The 20857-nt window shown below is 45.9% G+C and overlaps 1 protein-coding gene and 1 long non-coding RNA gene across 2 annotated transcripts in view; one reads left to right on the top strand and one right to left on the bottom strand.

The window, feature by feature from the left end:
- Nucleotides 1-10463: 10463 nt before the first annotated feature.
- LOC135810846 (uncharacterized) lies at nt 10464-11790 on the bottom strand. Its single transcript, XR_010552422.1, has 2 exons — nt 11441-11790; nt 10464-10840 (listed from the first exon to the last, which is right to left on the bottom strand). It is a non-coding gene; the product is annotated as an uncharacterized LOC135810846 (long non-coding RNA).
- A 5891-nt stretch (nt 11791-17681) lies between these two features.
- LOC135809770 (leucine-rich repeat-containing protein 69-like) overlaps nt 17682-20857 on the top strand; it is an 8708-nt gene continuing 5532 nt past the window's right edge. The window contains exons 1-4 of the mRNA XM_065323196.1: nt 17682-17885; nt 19366-19618; nt 20111-20237; nt 20654-20726. Of these exons, the coding sequence (XP_065179268.1) occupies nt 19415-19618; nt 20111-20237; nt 20654-20726 (404 nt within the window). The 5' untranslated portion in view covers nt 17682-17885; nt 19366-19414. The remainder of the gene's footprint in view (nt 17886-19365; nt 19619-20110; nt 20238-20653; nt 20727-20857) is intronic.

Genomic DNA, 20857 nt, shown 5'->3' with positions numbered 1-20857 from the left:
TGGTGCTTGTTTGTGTGTTTGTGTCACGCCTGGCGCTATGCCGTATCTGTCCCGTACCGTACCGTACCATCAAACACAGCTGGCCACATACAGCTGGCCGCAATATTCAAATAGGGTTTTCAAACGCAAGATCATAACGTGAAGCAACTTGGAAGAACGAGTATGAATGCGAAGTGTATAGGGGAATGCATGTAAGGCGATAGTGCGAGTTCGAATCCCAGGTAATGCCTGAAAAAAAGGATAATTGAAAAATTTATAACATCCCTTTTCTTTTTTTGCCGTCATCAAGGCGGTAGATGGTGCGTATTACCCTCAACCTTACCTGTCCCGTACCTTTCCCGTACCTATCCCGTACCGTACCGTACAATCAAAGACGGCTGGCCACAATGCATATTCAAATAGGGCTTTCAAATACAAGATCATAACGTGAAGCAACTTGGAAGAATTAGTATGTATGCGAAGTGTATCGGGGGATGCATGCAGGGCGATAGTGCGAGTTCGAATCCCAGGTTATGTCTAAAAACAAAAAGTAGAAACTTATAAGAATTTATAACATCCCTATTCTTTTTGTCTAGGTCATCAAGGCAAAAAAGCATAGCGTAGGGCGTTGAGCTTCCAAGCTCTCTCGTTGCATTAATAAAATTGCTTTCTCCACGCCGACTCTTTAAATTATTGATTTCAGCGTCTTTTCCAGCTGACCATTTTCGGCAATTCACGCTAAAGTGGTAGTCACCTTCCGCAGATAGTGGCTACAGAAATAGTTGTATTTGCATTTTGTTGAGGTACCAAAACATCGATTTCGACGAATTCAGTGCGAAAATTGCGTATTCGGCGAAAGGATCGGTGATTTATTTTTCGGCTGGCTGATTTGGAAATGCTTAGTTCAACCTCACGAACACGCTCTTCGTATAATAATAATAATAATAATAATAACTTTATTCCCGTAGCTATGCAGAAGACGTTACTTCAGTAATGTCTGGCGCTAGCCAGGGTCCACACAGCTTTAATTTGGTGTTTGTTTGTTTGTGTGTTTGTGTCACGCCTGGCGCTATCCCGTATCTGTCCCGTACCGTACCGTACCACCAAACACAGCTGGCCACATACAGCTGCCAAATAGGGCTTTCAAACGCAAGATCATAACGTGAAGCAACTTGGAAGAAGGAGCATGAATGCGAAGTGTATGGGGGAATGCATGTGGGGCGATAGTGCGGGTTTGAATCCCAGGTAATGCCTGAAAAAATTGAAACATTGATAACATCCCTTTTCTTTTTTTGCCGTCATCAAGGCGGTAGATGGTGTCGTATTACCCTCGACCGTACCTGTCCCGTACCTGTCCCGTACCGTACATATCCCGTACCGTACCGTACATATCCCGTACCGTACCGTACATTCAAAGAAGGCTGGCCACAATGCATATTCAAATAGGGCTTTCAAATACAAAATCATGACGTGAAGCAACTTGGAAGAATTAGTATGTATGCGAAGTGTATCGGGGGATGCATGCAGGGCGATAGTGCGGGTTCAAATCCCAGGTTATGTCTAAAAACAAAAAGTAGAAACTTATAAGAATTTAAAACATCCCTATGTTTCTTTTGTCTAGGTCATCAAAGCAAAAAAGCATAGCGTAGGGCCCTGAGCTTCCAAGCTCTCTCGTTTTATTGCACATTTCTTCGACACAACTAATTACTTACTTCACATGTTCGCATTTCTCATAATCGATCCACCTGCACTCCGTATCAGTCGAGGAAAAATTCTCCCAGATATACACTAGTCACCACAGCCATGTGATGACATTGGGATGGGCCCCAAGCACGATTGCACTCTCTAGTTACAATAAATTTGGCCAGTTTATCTGTGAAGACAAAATGCGATGCATAGCGGCAATCGATGGATGAAGAGAGAGTTTGTAAATACCTATCTTTCCACTTGTTCAGGAGCTTACCTTTTGGAGTTCACATCGTTGACACGATCTCTCATGCTGTCTTGCACCTTGGTTTTGTTGACCATGGATGCGCCATCCCAGAAAACATTCTACAGGAGCTACTAATGCAGAGCGTTTTTCACGCTCGATCTCGGCGATCTACCTTGTCACGCCAATAAAATCCTCCGTGACACTGGCTACAGTCACAAGAGACGTCTCAGTAAGGTAATGAGCACGACAACATCGTCGAGATCAAGGACAAAGAGAAAACAAAACACTCACTGAAAACAGCAAAGAAGAAACGAAGAAATGTACACGATTCCTATATGTTGCCACTGACAACTGGTTCGGTACGGTGGAGACGACGCTACTTTTGTTTGTCCCCAGTGGGATCGTTGTTATGCGTATCGAAGGAACTGTGACGTCATCACTTAAAGGGAAACTGAACGCCAAAAATAAGTATGGCTTATCCGAAGGGGAATTGGGCACTGATTCCGATTAGTCCATCGGCCAAGTCTCAAAATCGAAAGTGGTGATGCACTGAGCTTCCAACTAAACGCGACCATACCCAGCACGTAGAGAATATATCAGAGAACACTATTCCGTTTGTTGGACGTGCCGAATTCAGTCCAGGGCGTCGATACGAAGCGTTCTTCGTCGCCGAGTTTTTTTACTGTGCGCTCCATTTGAGAGTGCGCAGAGTTCTGATCGAGAGTTTTTTGAGCAGATTTTCAAATTTTTGAGGCTGTCAGCTGACAGCTGTCAACCCTAAATGGCACTTAGTATGTGACAGGCAATAGGTTTTGGTGCCTCCGTATGCCTTCTAATAAGTTCTATCTTCCTTCGTTTCAATTCGCTGCTTCGCCCACCACCTCAGGAGGTGACAGCGTACCTGCACTAGTCAGCTCTCGCTAACCCTGTCTCTCTTTCTCCGTCTTAGCGCTCGTCATTCGTGTCCTTCTGCTGGGGCGAGCTTGATACTGTTGTGTCGTAGTTTTTAGGCAATAGTGGCTGTTGTTCGCGTGACGATCAGGATTTATGGAGAAAGACAACGACTCGCCAAGTTCCCATGCAGCCACAGACGGCGTAGCAATTCTTACCGCCAACCCTTCGAGCAACGGAACCGGCCTGAGTTGGAAATCGTGTCTGTGTAATTGTGCCACGATACGGATGAAACACACAGGCTCACATGTGACGAGATGAAGATAATCTCAACAGGCTGACAGAAATCCAACAGGCTCACGGGAACGCTGCAGTTATGGTCGGAGACGCGGAGTTATTTAGTCACTGGTAAATGTTGCATCGAGTGCTGTGTGCTCTAACACAATTGTAAAAATCATGAAAAAGCGAAAATAATGCAATGGTGGGGCTGAGTGATGTTCTTTGGAGGAGACGTCGCTGTCTCAGTATTCAACGCCGGACCCTGTATTTCAAGTCTGTGGTCATGCTCGATCATAAGTTCCTGTATGGCTCCAGTGCCTTCTCAGCATTGTTGGCGGGTAAGCACCTGGATCGTGTCCAAGTACTGCGGCTCTGGTGGCTTGAGGGATGTACGGGTGCTCGCCGTGCACCCCTGCCGGCAATCTGCTAGTGAAGCTTGGTACCTACTGTGTCTGGGAGATTTTCATCCAGAAGCTGATCTTCCTAGGCTGGAGCTGCTGCTACTCCTGTGCTAGCCCTCAACCACTGGCGCTCCTACTCGGCTCCAGTGTGGGCCATTAACCACCCTGCCCGATTTCGCACTGTTGCTATTCCACACCGTCAGCATTTAACTCTGAGGTCAGACCTTGATCCCTCCCACCATATGCTATCTGTCTGTCTGCCTCTCTTTCACACACAGATATGCGCGCATACACACACACACACACATGCACACACAGTGACACAAACATACACATAGCCAACTTCTCTGTGTTTGGTGATCATCATCTGTTTTCTGATGTGCAAGCTCACCTCTGATGCCGATTACTTCCTTGCTTAGACCCGGTCTGCTATTAGACCAGTCTGCTCTCCCTTCACTCGCTTGTAAATCCTACTTGGAGCAATAAGGTTGTGTCACTGCTCCTACTGATGTCATTGTTGTGAAAGCAATATGATCGCCATTGGTGGTAATATTCCACCGTGCATGAATCATTAACAATCATCATCTATGTGTCACGGCCTAACCATCCTCGTAACTCCCCTCATCGTGACTAGTGCCGTACCGTTGAAACCTACTTTGCTTCAGTGTATATTCGCTCCAAAGCTCTTGTTTTGTTGCATAGTGATCTGACGCAGTGTGCTATATAGCCTATCGGGTAATATGGATAAGATTAGTACAGTCGGCATCGCCTATCGAGTGACCAGGTACATGTATAAGGATACTAGTACATGTATACCGGCTTAACGATATCGGAACACAAATAGCACTATGTGTGCAATATTCCTTTCTAAGCTCACGCTGTGCGGTGCAGATAGGTCATGTGTCGTTGCCAACTTGCCGCATGTGCATGTGCAGCAGGAAGACACCACATGTCGACTACTACTTATACTGTACAGCATTGTGTGCTTACATGCATCTACGGCCTTGTGGATGCAATTGAGTCTCACACACATGTACATGAAATATTGCGTGTAGTGCGGCATCAGTTAACATACAGTGGCTAAATATTTTTCTCGCAATAATGACCGTATTCACCACAAGTGTGTTTATGTCCAGAGCCAACTCAAGTCCTGTATTATTTATGACCATGACAACAAGACTTCCGGGCTGAAATTCTTCTATGACAGGCATGAACACTTGGCTTACAATTGTTCGTGATTGTACGAAGTACATATTCGCTGTTGCATCAATTTTGCACCATTTACATTGTAGTGCCAATAGTGGTATCACCTGCATGCGTATTGAGTCAAACAAGGTTACCTCTGTATAATTATGCTTATCGTGGCTATCAAGAGCTTCGATGCAAATTCTCAGCTGACGAATGGTGTCCAGCTTGTGTTCAGCTCAGCTGGCACTCACAACTCATAATAATTGCGTTCTAGACGCCAGATGAGATGTTTCAGCTACAATGTAGACACAACGTCCGTGTTCAAGAAAGCCGTCACTTCATCTTCTGTCCATCCTCAATAGCACGTTCAAGCAAATACATCTGAAACACAGTAGCGACAATCCGACAGCGGCAACACGCCGTCTTCTCCGAATGAGCTTCTACTGTTCTAATTCAGATTCCCCCAAAAATGTCAAAATAAATAATAGATTTCCACCAAGCTCGCTAGAATCTTGCGAACCGTCAACATGCAGGCATTTCAAGTGTTCGAGCGTGCGTAGATTCTGCTCAGCGGCTCAAGAACATTCGCCAAGCGAAAAAAAGTCGATGAGAAAGATGTAATGGTGGACGAAATTACGAAAATCGGAAGAAGGTATTCGACCCAGTTCGACTATCCTGGACTGGATTGGCAACGTCCAACAAACGGATTCGTATTCTATGGGGTCTCATGAGCTAGTGTGCCAAAGGGCGTTTAGTTGGAGCTTCAGTGCATCACCTTCGCCGAAAGAGGGAGGCCCTTTCTGAGATTTGGCCGATGGACTAGATGAGCTAGCGCTATGTCTCGAGCCGATCAGAGAAGAGGAACTGTGTCAAATTTCATAAATAACACCTTCCATATTTGGAAATTGGGCTTGATGACGTGCGTACTGCTTAGCTGTCACCATGCTGTGCATGCTCAGCAGTGTAATTGAATGGAAGAAAACAATTACTTTGGTGTTTTGCAGCTCTATTTCGTTCCCTGACGGTAACCAAATCTAGATGTAGGAATCTGTTGAGCAGGAGAGTGACACATGTCTTCCCGAAGGCTGTCCAGGCTGCAGTGGTGATGAAGAAGACACGATCATCACCCCGAGGAAAACTCATCGTGATTTTCTTCCACTCCAAGGCAATGTCGAGGTATGAAGGGTGCTTGTACTGCCTTCCAAAGTGAAGAGGAGATGAACATGGCTGTGCATAGCTGTTGTTCTACGCCAACTTTCCTACTCTTGCTGATACCGTAGTGGCATATTGCAAATTTCGTGGACGAACAACTCTCTAGTCACTAGTGGCTAATGAGCAACACTAACAGGTGAGATTTTTCAATTTGACAAAAATTGTTTTTGTTTGAGAACTGACAGTGGCAGTCATTTGACTCAGTAGGTGTCTTTGCTGCTTCTTTCCCTTCATTCGTAGGGTTGTGCTTGAATAGTACAAGTAATCTACGTGGAGATAAAAGTTTAATAATAGCAATGAAAAGTATGAATGCCGCAGACATCACCACGCAACATGACAATTTGTTCAAGGTTTGGTTTTGTGTGTTTCCAAAATCGATTTTCACGTTCCGATCATCAGTGGAAATACGGAACTAAAGAGATCAAGGGAAAAACAAAGGTTAAAAATCCAAAGAAGTGTGACACATGACGGGTAACTTGTGGTAAGTTTTACAAAAAGTGAGAACTAAAATAAAGAGTAAGTGTGACAAACGGGCATGAACAGTGCAGAAACAACTCATGAACACGGGGTGCAAACTCACGAAAATAACCTAAGTGCTAAAACATGTTCTTTTTGCTTACACAAATCGGGCTTATGCGTACGAATACAAACAGCTTCAAGGACCTTCAACTGCTGGACATAACGGGCACGACACAGTACAGAGAAGTGGGAATCATCATACACACTCAAACAATCGGGACGAGATAACAAATGCAAATACACAGCTGACTTCTTACGAATTTCACCCTCATCAGCTCCATCACCTTCCCTGCCACCTGACTCCTCCTCGTCCGTTTTATCACCATCACCACCAGCCGTCTCACCGTCATCCGCCTCGTCTTCATCCGTCGCCTCGTCATCACCCGCCTCGTCGTCATCTGTATCCTCGCCGTCATCCGCCTCGTCGTCATCTGTATTCTCGTCATCCGCCGCATCATCACCCAACTCATATTCACCACCAGTCAGTCGTCTGATACCATCCATGTTCTCCTTCCTACGTCTGTCCCGTGTCACTGTCTTTACCTCATCTACGTCCCGAGATTGTGTTCCGTTTTGCCCCCGGCTTCCGGTCTCCTTCGATGCTCCGCGTGGGCCTTGGCCATTCCTAGCATATATTTCGGTTGAATAATTGGCGGTCGACCTCCGTGGTCTCTGGACCCACGGATCAAGCGCCGGAGGGTGCTGCGGTGTCCGCACAGCCGGATACTGTGTCAAAGAAATGGGCTCAATGTCTGTGATTGGCGGTACTGTTGTTGTTGCCGACTCCTCCCAAACCCCAGCCACCAACGGCACTGGTGGTGGCTCCGGTGGCGGCAAGGGCAACGGTGGAGAAGGCACATTCGGTTGGCTTAGTGATCCACCACTCTTCCTCTGCACCGTGTGTTCGACTTGCTCTGGTTGTGTCGGTGGTAGAGGGAGCGGGTTCTTGCGTGGTCTTCCCCGCTTCGGGCGCTTCGCTTTTGCTGCGTCCGGCAGCATGTGAAGTGGTACATGCTGCTTGATACGTGCGCTCAGGTGTTGAAGGGTCCTACCAACGTACCGGCTATCACAATTCCGGCACTCAAATTGGTAGACCAAGTGGCTCAATAGGTGGGATGGTAGGACATCCTTCCTCACCGTGAACGCACGTATCGTAGTGAACACAGGGATGAAGTGCGCCGCAAAGTATGTTTGTGTAACTAGCGTTTTGATTGTGCGGCACAATGTCTGTGATGCCTCTCCTTTCCAAGGTAAGGAAAGGTAGACTGGGCAACGACTTGGACCAATGATGACGACCTTTGGTTTTGATGCTGATTTTAGTAGCTTGTTTAGCAGTTCCTCCGGGTAACCATTTTTGAGAAACACAGATTTCAGAAAACCTAGCTCATCCTTGAGTCGAGAGGGGGAACAGATTCGCCGCGCTCTATCCACCAGATTCTTCACCAGGTTGACCTTATACAGGTACGAACAATACGAGTCAAACACGATATATTGTCCGGTAAATGTTGGTTTCCTGTATATTGACGTTACAATTTCATCGTTTGACTTCTCCACACGCACATCTAGAAAGGACAAGGTGTTGTTCTGTTCATGCTCAACCGTGAATTTCAGAGAGGGATGTAAGTTATTCAATCGGTCCAAGAAGGCGTCACACTGTTGTACTGAATCAAAATATGTGAACGAGTCGTCGACAAAACGAACGTAAAACTCCGGCCACAGTGACGGGTCCACAAGAGATTCGCAGTAGCCAACAAATATATTTGCCAACACTGGACCTAATGGTGATCCCATGGCTACCCCATCCACCTGCCTATACATCACGTTATCAAATGAAAACTCAACGCCCGTAGTAACAAGAGACATCAGTGTACGGAAGGAGGATTCAGGCAGCCATGGCGTGTCAACAGAGTTATTGTGATAGAGAACATCCGCACAAATATCTATGGTCTGTTCCAACGGTACATTCGTGAACAAACTGACCACATCAAATGAGCACATGTGCGCTGTAGCGGGAATCTGGCGAGTGCGAATGAGGTCTACAAACTGGAAGCTATCCTTGACAATGTTCTTACAGTAATAATCTTGCACAGCTCCAAGCATCAAACAAAGCCACTTCGATACTTTGTACTGTGGGGATGCTACCATTGATAATATTGGGCGTAATGGACAATTCGGCTTATGGATCTTTGGCAAGCCATAGAGTCGCGGGCGGGCGGAGCCTATTGGCTTGATTCTCATGAACTCTGAGACCGAAATTTCTTTCTCAGCTTTCAATTTCTTTAGGTATGTTATCAGGCGTTTCTCTACTTTTGTTGTATTATCATGAGTGGAAACTGGTCCGAGTTTCACGAACTTGGAGTCATCGTTCAGGATAACCGCCATTTTTGATATGTACTCTGTTCGGCTCATTATGACCGTTGCGCGTCCTTTGTCCGGTCTGGTAATTAAGATATCATGATTGTTACTGAGTTCACGTCGGACTTTGAGGTGTTCACGGGACAGGTAAAATTTGCTGCGGTCCGGCGGTTTTGCAGCATGTTCTTCCGCAACCGCTCTGATACTGGCAGTGCATACAGCCTGCTGGGCATCAGACACGGGCTTGAGCTGCTGAAGCTTCTTGTAGAATAATTCAAACTCCGTGAGTACTACCTCCTTCTTGTTATTGGCAGGAGGAATGCCGAAGTCAGTACCCCGACATAGCAGTTCCTTTTGAACGGTAGAGAGCTCAATGTTGGCTCGGTTAATGATGGTGTCTGTGTTGATCTGTATCGCGCCATAACGTTTTGTGCGTAACCACTTCAGATTCTTCTCGTATTTCGCAATGAGCCTCGTCTGTAATTTGTTGTCATTAGCAGCAATAAGTGAACTAAATCGAAGATAGTCATGGGCAGAAAGGAATGAGCGAGCCACACAGTACAAACGTTTGAACTCACACTGTATAGTACAAAGTGTATCGGAGGACCGGGCGATATCATCCTTCAAGAATACTCTCTCTATTGTTAATGAGTGATACGCCTTGGCTCTGTGTACGCGCCGAGGCGGGTGATGACGAGGCGGCGGATGAAGACGAGGCGGATGACGGTGAGACGGCTGGTGGTGATGGTGATAAAACGGACGAGGAGGAGTCAGGTGGCAGGGAAGGTGATGGAGCTGATGAGGGTGAAATTCGTAAGAAGTCAGCTGTGTATTTGCATTTGTTATCTCGTCCCGATTGTTTGAGTGTGTATGATGATTCCCACTTCTCTGTACTGTGTCGTGCCCGTTATGTCCAGCAGTTGAAGGTCCTTGAAGCTGTTTGTATTCGTACGCATAAGCCCGATTTGTGTAAGCAAAAAGAACATGTTTTAGCACTTAGGTTATTTTCGTGAGTTTGCACCCCGTGTTCATGAGTTGTTTCTGCACTGTTCATGCCCGTTTGTCACACTTACTCTTTATTTTAGTTCTCACTTTTTGTAAAACTTACCACAAGTTACCCGTCATGTGTCACACTTCTTTGGATTTTTAACCTTTGTTTTTCCCTTGATCTCTTTAGTTCCGTATTTCCACTGATGATCGGAACGTGAAAATCGATTTTGGAAACACACAAAACCAAACCTTGAACAAATTGTCATGTTGCGTGGTGATGTCTGCGGCATTCATACTTTTCATTGCTATTAATAGTACAAGTGCTTGAAGTAAAATAAAATAAATAGAACTGTTCAACATGTGAAACATAAAATCTAATCAAGCATCAGTACATGTATTGCGAATTTCAACTTCAAAGCACATGATATCACAATGATCACAAAGTTTATGGGATCAGGAGGACACCATGTGTTCAACGAACACATGCACACATGCTGTATCAGTGCGCACACACATGTACACATGTGCGTGCACCCCCACCCCATCCCACAGACACGCGCGTGCAGCGCGCACATCCATACACAGGTGCATGCACCCCCCCCCCCCCCGACACACACTCCTACCCATACACATGTGCATAGGACCCACGCACACACACACACGTGTGCACAGACGAATACACAAACACACATGCCCGAACACACACAAGATACGTGTAAGTGTACATGGTCTTCCTGGTGCAGATGCGGGGCCAGCACAATGGAAAATACCTCCATCAAGATGCTTGATCAAGTGTTGTGATAATGGCACTGTTTGTTTGTTTTTACAAAGAAGTGTGGGAAGGATTACAATGCGTTATAATTCATAATTGTTCTTTGCCTTGTACTGTGCAGACCAGAATGCTTTGCTATCTACTTCTGGCTTTCCATCGGCATGGTGTTCAGCTGCAGCGGCATCTGGTCCGGGGAGTTGCTGGATGGCTGCACTGACACAGGATGGGTTTGCGTTGGCAATGCGATACGGCAGTCATTCCACATCATGAGCTACATGTTTATGTAATTTATATTGTCGCTCGTCCAGCAACGTCAAGGCTCTGCATGTAAACACAGGAGAACACCATAATAAAAAATACTACTCATACTCAGGGGATAATATTATAATTTTGGATTAGCAATTTCGTGCCATTTATGGGTTCCTGTCTAAACCATGCCGTGATATTGATTTCTATCTGCTCACAGAGTACCTTGTATTGTAACAATGCTCTGCATAATCACTACCCTCCGCCAATTATTAGATTCACACAATATCCACAACGTATGCAACACAATGCTGTCTATTGACACTACTTCGAACTGAAATACTCACTACTCTTCTCCCGTTTTCAGCTCCCTCTACCTTATGAATACTCTACATTACTGGTTTCGTTTCTACCCTTTCCATTGCTGCCAGCTCCCAGTCTTTTTCAATGCACCGCACCACCTTGAAATTTTTGTGATTTGATGTACACATACTTTGAAGTTGAAATTCGAACTACATGATCAGATTTTTGTTCCACATTTTCTATTTATTTTTACTTCAAGCACAACCCTACCGATGAAGGGAAAGAAGCAGCAGAGAGACACCTACTGAGTCTAATGACTACCACTGTCAGTTCTCAAACAAAAACATTTTTTGTCAAATTGAAAAATCTCACCTGTTAGTGTTGCTCACTAGCCACTTGTGACTAGAGAGTTGTTCGTCCACGAAATTCGCAATATAGCACTACGGTACCAGCAAGAGTAGGTAAGTTGGCATACAACTACAGCCATGTTCATCTCCTCTTCACTTTGGAAGGCAGTACAAGCACCCTTCATACCTCGACATTGCCTTGGGGTGGAAGCAAATTCACCATGAGTTTTCCAATTCGCTACAATCGATCTCGGGGTGATGATCGTGTCTTCTTCATCACCACTGCAGCCTGGACAGCCTTCGGGAAGACATGTGTCACTCTCCTGCTCAACAAATTCCTACATCTAGATTTGGTTACCGTCAGGGAACGAAATAGAGCTGCAAAACACCAAAGTAATTGTTTTCTTCCATTCAATTACATTGCTGAGCATGCACAGCATGGTGACAGCTAAGCAGTACGCACGTCATCAAGCCCAATTTCCAAATATGGAAGGTGTTATTTATGAAATTTGACACGGTTCCTCTTCTCTGATCGGCTCGAGACATAGCTCATCGGAATCAGTGCCCAATTCCTCTTCGGATAAGCCATACTTATTTTTGGCGTTCAGTTTCCCTTTAACAGCCCCATACTACTAGTACTAGTCTGGTATATACAGAAGCCTTGCATGTTTTTCGATTTTGACACAAGACCGGGACTCTGCCAACCGGTTTATAAATTATGGTTGTAGTCAGGAGCACTACGCGTCCTCGCCTTGTAACATGCTGTCAAAATCGAAAAACATAGTACAGTCAACTTCGCCAATAACGACATTCGGCGGGGCATCAGAAAAGTGTCCTTATTCGCGAAGTGTCCTTATAACCGAAGTCCCATTTGAATGTATGTGAACCCATATTTTGTATAGTATGACATGCATATCAAAATCAAGCTCTTTTCTTGCTCTATGTCAATGTGTACTTTATTTTCATATTGCAGTTGAAAGGAACTAAAAATTCAATATGCAAGGGAAATCAATTCAAAAATATGCCTTTTTGAGCCATCTACAGGGCCAGAGACATGTACATGTACATGTATGATGATTACTGTACAATCATGTACAATTACATGTACATAGTCATTGTATAAAAGGAAGAAAAAGCCCCCCCCCCTTGGCTGCATTTTCTTGCATGTGTGCCTTTATAATAATAATATCCATCAGTCATCACCATAGGTTCTGGTACTTCTGCATGACAGGTACATGTACTTGACTGACAGGTACTGCACACTGTACTTGAAATAGCTGTCAAAAGCCCAGAAAGTCGTTATTCAAGCAGTGAATATGACCTCGGGGCACTAAAAGCATGTCGCTATACGCGAATTGTCGTTATTCAGATAGTCGTTATATCCGAAGTTAAATGTATACAGTTAGATGGGACTTTGCTCTGGGCATGGAAATTCGGTCGTTATTCGCGAATTGTCGTTATATCCGCAGTCGTTATTAGCGAAGTTGACTGTACAGTCAACTTCGCTTATAACGACACTCGGCGGGGCATCAACAAGGTGTCGTTATTCGCAAAGTGTCGTTATACCCGAAGTCTCATTTTATGTATCACAGTGGGATGGGACTTTCCTCTGGGCATGGAAATTCTGTCGTTATTCGCGAATTGTCGTTATATCCGCAGTCGTTATTAGCGAAGTTGACTGTACTAGTCTGTACTCCCTGAGGCTGAGGCCTACAAAAACACTACACGGTCACATGCAGGGTGCACAGTCAGTGCAGTGCAGTGGCGCGGCGCGGCATGCAGTGCATATGCATGCTGTGTTTGCTGCACACGCCGTGCACGTGCAGGCATTTAAATCCGCGATCCGATGCCTGATATCTGTCATCTGATGTGACCGGGGCCGCGCCTGCGCGCTTTTAGCGCGTAGGTCTGCCACGGTCACCGGCAGTTCTACGATACGATAAATATCAGAGCAAGGCAGAAGGACTTGATATTACTTGTGACTTCTGGCAATTTTCTGCACTCCTCAACGTAGCGGTGTGGGTAACATAATCAGGATACTATTCGGGCTCATAGTGGGTCCACCTGCGCTTCCATCTATGCCTGTGGTGAGGAATTTAAGGGGTACGAGTGATTCAAGATATCAAAACACCCTCAAAAAGAGAAAATGTGGTACATGGATTGCCTACTGGAGACATTCAAATAAACAACTGGAGTCGTGGGAAGCCCCGTGCTACGTCCATGGTTGCAAACGCACAGGAATTGCTGGAGCCCATGTGTATTTCACCAGTCCTAAAGACGACAAATCTTGGTACATTATTCCTATGTGTCCTGGTCATAATCACCCGAGTGTGACGGGAGAGCTGACTGTAATACCTAGCGCGTTAACGGACAGAGCACCCCTCCGGGCCGCGGACGACTTCACATGTAAACCTAAGCCTAAGAAGAAGAAGAAGTCAGGTAAGAAGTCAAGTAAGAAGTAGAGCGTTGGAAGCCATAGCTGACTGTTACAGCATGCAGCCACAGCCTCCTGCAAGCACTCGGTCAAGGGCGCAGCCCTGCCGGACTTTCTTCTTCATTCTCGACCTCCTCTACCGTCCGTTTTGCCCTTCACGGTGAGCATCTTTCAACCATTTTGTCGTCAGTACACAAGTTCACTTCTTTGTTATCCGCTTGGCCATTGCGGCCATGCAGGTGGAAGTATGTACTACTATTCCCTAGGTGTTATGAACTTACATGTATGTATGAAAAATTAGCGGATAGACTGAACGATGCACTGCACGTGTTGGACCCGGTGTTCACCTTCTAATGTATGTATTCCCTAGTTTTACCCCGTCCATGTGATCCCGAGTTGTTTGTATTTATAGTCACTTTTTAGGTCTGGGGTGCAATTCTATCCTGGCTCAGTGTTGGTGTTACTGCTGCGTCTGGTGGCTTCCTTTCCTGTTCCTGGAGCATGCACATAGTCATTAGAGGGTAGACCTGCTGCTTACATGTACATGTACTTGCGTTTTCTTCATAGAGTACCCACTGTTGCTTTCCCCAATGCACGTTCTGGGGCGTAAGGAGTCTACTGGATTCCTTTGCCTGTATCTTTTATTCACATACGTTATTCACATACTTGTAATGTCACAAACATTAAATTTTGGTTCTCAACGGAATCGAAGAAACAGACAACGGTGCGTAGTTTAGGTGTGGAGCAGCTGTGTGCCAGGGATGTTTGAGTGATTTAGTAGCCCCCCCCCCCCCCCAACCGCGTGGCCGTGGCTACACCAGCTATTTATGTCTTTCTCAAAACCGCACAACCCTGCATTCGGAGCCCGGGGGGGGGGGGGGCACTTGGCATGTACATTGTGCGGGTGATCCTTATACCGGGATTTAATTTCCGGCCCAAGGGGGGGGGGGGGTCCCCCGTCGGTTTCCGAGGAAGCCGTAACTTTTTTCCGCTCCAAACTATTTTTCCGGGGTCCATCTACTCACAAAATGTCGTTTTGCACACCTTTTTGCCCATCCCTGTACAACTGAGTCCAGCTACATGTATGTCCGCGCAGAGTTAGGTGGATCCCTAACCCGGGTTCTACTCTAGGGTTCGGTTAACGCATTCTGCTTTCTGCTGCACATACATGTACATGTACATGTATACAGTAATAGGTGTGTGTTAACACTGTTTATACCAGGACAGTACAATACTCACTATTCCGTATTCGTATTTCCCACTCCTTCACCATAGCAATGCGATCAGATCAAGTATAGAGGAGCGCATGCTCCCGTGGTTTGGTTCTCTATTCTTCAGGTTTTCGTTCTTGTTTTCTTCGCACCCTTGTCTACTCTCTTGTCTAAATACAGGTGGAATCCTGATAATTCGAATATGGCTTAATTCGAACATACCGCTTAATTAGAAGTTTTTCCAGGACCGATTTCTATCAATACGTTTCCCACATAAAAAATTCTGATAATTCGAACCTCGAACTGGATACCCTATGTCCGGTTAATTAGAAGTCCCACAGATTCCATGTACATGTATGTAATCAAGCACGCTCAGGATCTAGGATCTAGGAGGTCATGATTGCTGAATCTTGCACGAGCCTGCAGTGCTTCCAGTTGGCTCACCTGTAAGCCGTTACATCGCTATGGGTTCAACCTAACGGAAGGTGAATTCAGAGATTGACTTTGCTTACGGTATGGTTGGACACCCCAGCGGCTGCCGTCATCATGTGTATGTGAAGTGACCGCCTCTGTGAGCCATCTCTTATCGTGCCCAGTTGGCGGTTTTCCATCGATAAGAGACACAACGGGATTAGAGACGTAACGGCTTCACTTTTGAAGATCATATGCAATAATGTGGCCATTGAGCCAAGTTTACAACCATTAACTGGAGAGCGGCTTCGTTATCGCACAGCAATCACGAGGACCAGGCATGTCTCGATATCGGTGTCAGTGGTGCTGCCTCGAACCGCACTGCACCATTGGCTACTGTCTATCACCGACATGAAAAACGGAGAAAGTATGAGAAGCGGTTTCGGAATGTCGAACATGCGTTGTTTGCCCCGGTGGTCATGACGGCGTCAGATGGTTTTGGTCGTTCGGCAACCAGCCTGTATAAGACTAAGAGAATCACATCGCTGCTGGCTGACAAGCGTATTGAACCGTATTCACATGTCATGGCATTTGTCAGGTGCCGCATTTCCTTTGTCCTCCTAAGGTCCTGTATAGTATGCCTTAGAGGGTCTAGAACATTATTTGGAAAATATCAGCAAAGAATTGATCAACAAGAGCCTCCCGTCACCATGGTCACGCTGGCGGTTTCAGAGGCAGCTATTGCTAGGCATCGGCGGCTAATGCTAGCATTATAACTAGCATTATTATTATTTGTAAATAATCGACGCGGAGACAACAATTTTATAATAGCTATAAAGAGAACAAATTCCTGCTGTCATCGCCACACTACAATGGCTCAGTCACGGCTTTCCACTGATGATTGTGACAAGAAAATCGATTTTGGTAAACCTTCATGACTTTGTTGTAGTGTGGCGATGACAGCAGAATTTGTTCTCTTTATAGTAGTTCAAAAAGAACGAAACAGCATGCTGTCCGCAGATTGAGGCTATTATAAAATTATTATTATTATTATTATTATTATTATTATTATTATAGACAACACCTCATGGCATGAGAAGAAAAATCAGCCAGTACGGGAGATGTGGGTGTTAACCAACCATGGTGAATAAAAGAAGAAAAGTAATGGTCAAGACGGAGAAGCATGGGAGGGACAGGTGATGGTGAATCTAGTGAGCAGATTTAAATGCGTCCAGGGTACTGGCATTGCGCGTAGTAGCGGGCAGCGCAAGCCAAGCAGAGTAAGCAACAAAGAGTGGAGAGCGTACAAGGGAGGACGTTTTAGCCAAGGGGAGGGCAACAGAGCATCTTGTCTGGGAGCCATCTGTGATTCGGAACCAGTTATACACGTTAAGATGAGGAGGATGTAGAGCTAGTTTAAATTTGTGATTATTATTATATGGGTGTTTTGAAGAAGTAGCAGTGCTCGGCATTAGGTGGCATGTTTTTGGCTGGAGAAAGCATTATCAGTTCTATTTTGGTACAATACAAGACTTTTTACACGTCTTTTCACATGACAAGAGGCTTGTACAGACAGTGTACCGACACTCTTGCAGCAGGTACATGTATGATGTATCTGTCTAGTGTGGTCATGCATATACAACTACACTTCCTTATCTCAGTATGAGCCAATTGTGGATACATTTCTTTTCCATGTGCATATTTGCCCAAGATAGCTCGAAAATGTACATATCACTCTAGCATTATAGTGTGAATGGAGCATTATAACAGGCATTATGCCGTGAAATATCGAGCACTGCCAAAAGCATTATACTGTGAAAAAACGAGCATTAGCCGCCGATGCCTAGCTATTGCTGTTTTTAAAATATTTCTTTTTAGAACTGTATTATTCATAATTATTTTGTGCAGGCGTTATGGCTGGATTCCTTACTGAAATTATTTAAAAAAATAAATAATAATAATAATAAAATAAAAGTGTGTAGACAGACTTCATGACTTTGTACCATGTGTACCATGACTACAAAGCTGATGAACATCATGCATCACCATGATGATCACAGACGGTCAGGGATGTTTATCGATGCCAACATGACCATTCTGACACTTGACAGTACAATGTTTGGTATCGCTTCAGGTACTGCTAGTTTCAGCTGTAGATACTGGGTCAATGGACTGCTGCTTGTTACTGCTGACTATGAATGTCGCTGCCTGATGCTGTGAACAAAATAAATTATTTAGTTGATGCTCGTTGTAATCCCACCTCCGCCTTGGATATACATGCCGTATTGTACACGAACTCACGAGCGGAGCAGCAACAATCACCAGATGCCCACTGATGGAGATGAAGATCTACCAATAGTCAATACCACGAAGTGCAAGACAGTCCAATCGATCACTGTCGTCAGGGTCTACAGGTGTATTCTTTATTGTTTGCAATCATAGCAGCGAGCTTTTTTTATAGTGCTCGGTAATGATACTCGTGCTCTTGTTCTAGCCGTTATTTTGTTATAAAATCTAACGGTGATACTCACTAATGATATGGGTGGTTATGAATATGAGTTCTCATAATCGAGGTGTTCTACAGCAGGGTTGCGACTGTTTGTATGCAGTGTGGCGTTACAACTGACACAAACACTGCCTTGCGATCCACTGCATAGAAACTGTATACCATTTACGAGTATGTCATTCGAATGCCTGTGTAGTGAATGTAACATTTTGAAGGAGGATATCCCGAGACTCTTGAAAACATTATGCTGGGAATATTATTATGATTGGCCAGGGCAATTATTAATTATTAGAGTGATCACAGTGATTGGCTTGGGCAGTTGCCATGGTTACCCTGAGCTCCGCTGGTGAGACCTAGTACAGTAGGACTAGTAGTAGTTGAAGTACTAGTATAGTACGCGTACTAGTAGGAGGCGGAAACAGCTAGCTGTTGGGAGCAGAGTAGGGAATACGGTGTGGTGTGTGGTGTGTGTGTGTGTGTGTGTGTGTGTGTGTGTGTGTGTGTGTGTGTGTGTGTGTGTGTGAGTGTGTGCGTGGTGTGTGTGTGTGTGCGTGGTGTGTGTGTGTGTGTGTGTGTGTGTGTGTGTGTGGGGTGGGGGGGGGGTGGGTGGGGGGGGGGTGGGGGTGGTACATGGTGTGTGTGTGTGTGTGGTGTGTGTGTGTGTGTGTGTGTGTGTGTGTGTGTGTGAGTGTGTGCGTGGTGTGTGTGTGTGTGCGTGGTGTGTGTGTGTGTGTGTGTGTGTGTGTGTGTGTGTGTGTGTGTGTGTGTGTGTGTGTGTGTGTGTGTGTGTGTGTGTGTGTGGCTAGTGTGTGTGTGTGGGGTGGGGGGGGGGGGGTGGTACATGGTGTGTGTGTGTGTGTGTGTGTGTACTTGTGAGGTACTGTACTTCAGGCTCAATCCCTTGTGTGCACTACACATGTACTGTGTGCACTACACATGTACTGTGTGCACTACACATGTACTGCAGATCAGGACCTGAGTCGTAAAGGTGTCTGTAACTATTACTATTACTGTATTAGCTCCACGACACCCACTGGAGATGAGAATTGTATCCAGTGTGCCGAAACTTTGAGTGGAAGGGAGCGTGCACATCAAACTCCTGCAAATTGACATTACATAACGCTATGTGCCACAACTGGTAATCAGAACTCAGCAGCAAGCCAGGTCCCTCAGCAACTTATATGGAAGTTGGAGTCAACTGAGTGCCCTCCCCCTGAAGAAGGCCCAAGAAGTTAGAACTGTGTTCATGGATAAATTAATGTGATCAGTTGAACCATATTTCTAACACTAGCACCACCGGTCGAAGGCTAGATGATTTTTTTTTACGTGTGGGTAGGTGCTGATGTTTTACAGCTTTCATGCCAGTGTGTTCGTGTTTTTGTGTGCAGGTGCCATCGTTCTTTTGCTGTGCAGTAGCGTCTCGATTCCGATTCCGGTATGGCTTCCATGCCGCGAGTCAAGGAACTCCAAGCACTAGTTGACCTTCAGAAAAGCCCGTCGACGCACTTGAAGGCTAACCTGTGCAGCAAGCAGCTGAAGTACATTCCCGGTCACGTCGGTGTGTTGCGCAACCTGGACACGCTGCTGTTGAGGAATAACTGCCTGGATGCATTGCCGGAGGAAATAGCTGATTTACCCATTGTGAGTATACGTAGCATTGTAGAAGGCAAAATGAATCAGAGTCTTCTGGAGTTGCATACGTTCTGGTGTTTTAGTGGCCGGAGTTCGATGAACTTACAAACCGTGACGGAACTGATTAGTACGGTCAGTATTGCTGGTGCAGCAGAAACCTCTCCACACAGGGTACCCTATGCTCATGATTTTGATCAGTCCTGGAGCCTACTCCTAGCTCCCAAGGTGTATATCACACTGTCTTCAGGACACCCTCCCCCCCCCCCCATTCAGGACAACCCTCCCCCAATTCAGCCCCCCCCCCTATTCAGGACAGATGCACCTGATAGACCCCCAGGGTGTTCGGAATACTGGGAGAGCTGTGATTGTATCTCATGTGAATACCTGCCGAATAGGGTCCGTACCAGTTGTGTATTGGGGCTGTGTGGAGCGGGGTCTTTCGGGACCAGTGACATCAGTCGTTTTCCTGCCCGTACTGTCTGCTTGTGGTTTGCTTGCCAGCTCAAAGTTCTGGATGTTGGCCACAACCAGTTTGAGGAAATACCACCGTGTTTGGCAAATTGTCCACGTCTGACAACACTGCGGATCAATGACAACGTGCTCAGATGCCTAGACAGTGGTATATTAGGTAGGTGCTTGACAGGGATGTAGCTGGTCCCCCTGTTGGGGGGGGGGGGGGTGCATGGCCCCATAACGTTTTGTGTAGGATGTGTGGTGCATATCATTCATGGTCATTATGTGCATGCTGAACCTAGGTCGAAAGTTTTTTTTTGGGGGGGGGGAGTGCCCGTGCCCCCCTTGCCCCACGTGGGCTACGTGCCTGGTGCTTGAGGTTGCCATTGCCGATGGATCATTGAGCTTGTTTTCAAAATTTCATTTCGCAAAACACCAATTTCTGTACAGTCACGTCAGCCCAGCTAACTCAGGCTCTAGCCCTGGCAGCACGCTTACAGTATACACATACGTATCTTCCCGTTCTGCCCGCACGCTTATATAATGCGTAGCTTCCCGTTTTGCGGCGCTTTAGTTCTTGTTGACCTTCAGGGAAGCTGCGTCATCTGACAGTCCTCAACGCAAGCGGCTGTGCTCTGTCTGAACTGCCAGCTGCCATTAGCCAGTAAGTTAGAGCAACGTATAGTAGCAGTGATGAGAGATGAGAGTGCCCGATTCCATCCATTGCCAATGTAGACCCGGTACAAAGGTGCATGGTTTTATTCTTGCCTTGCCCATCCCAGTCTGAGCGGGATT

Source organism: Sycon ciliatum, chromosome 2 (genome assembly GCF_964019385.1).
Source record: "Sycon ciliatum chromosome 2, ocSycCili1.1, whole genome shotgun sequence".
In the NCBI taxonomy this organism is placed as follows: Eukaryota; Metazoa; Porifera; class Calcarea; order Leucosolenida; family Sycettidae; genus Sycon; species Sycon ciliatum.
The sequence above is the reverse complement of the archived record's forward strand: the minus strand, read 5'-3'. Positions and strand labels throughout refer to the sequence as shown.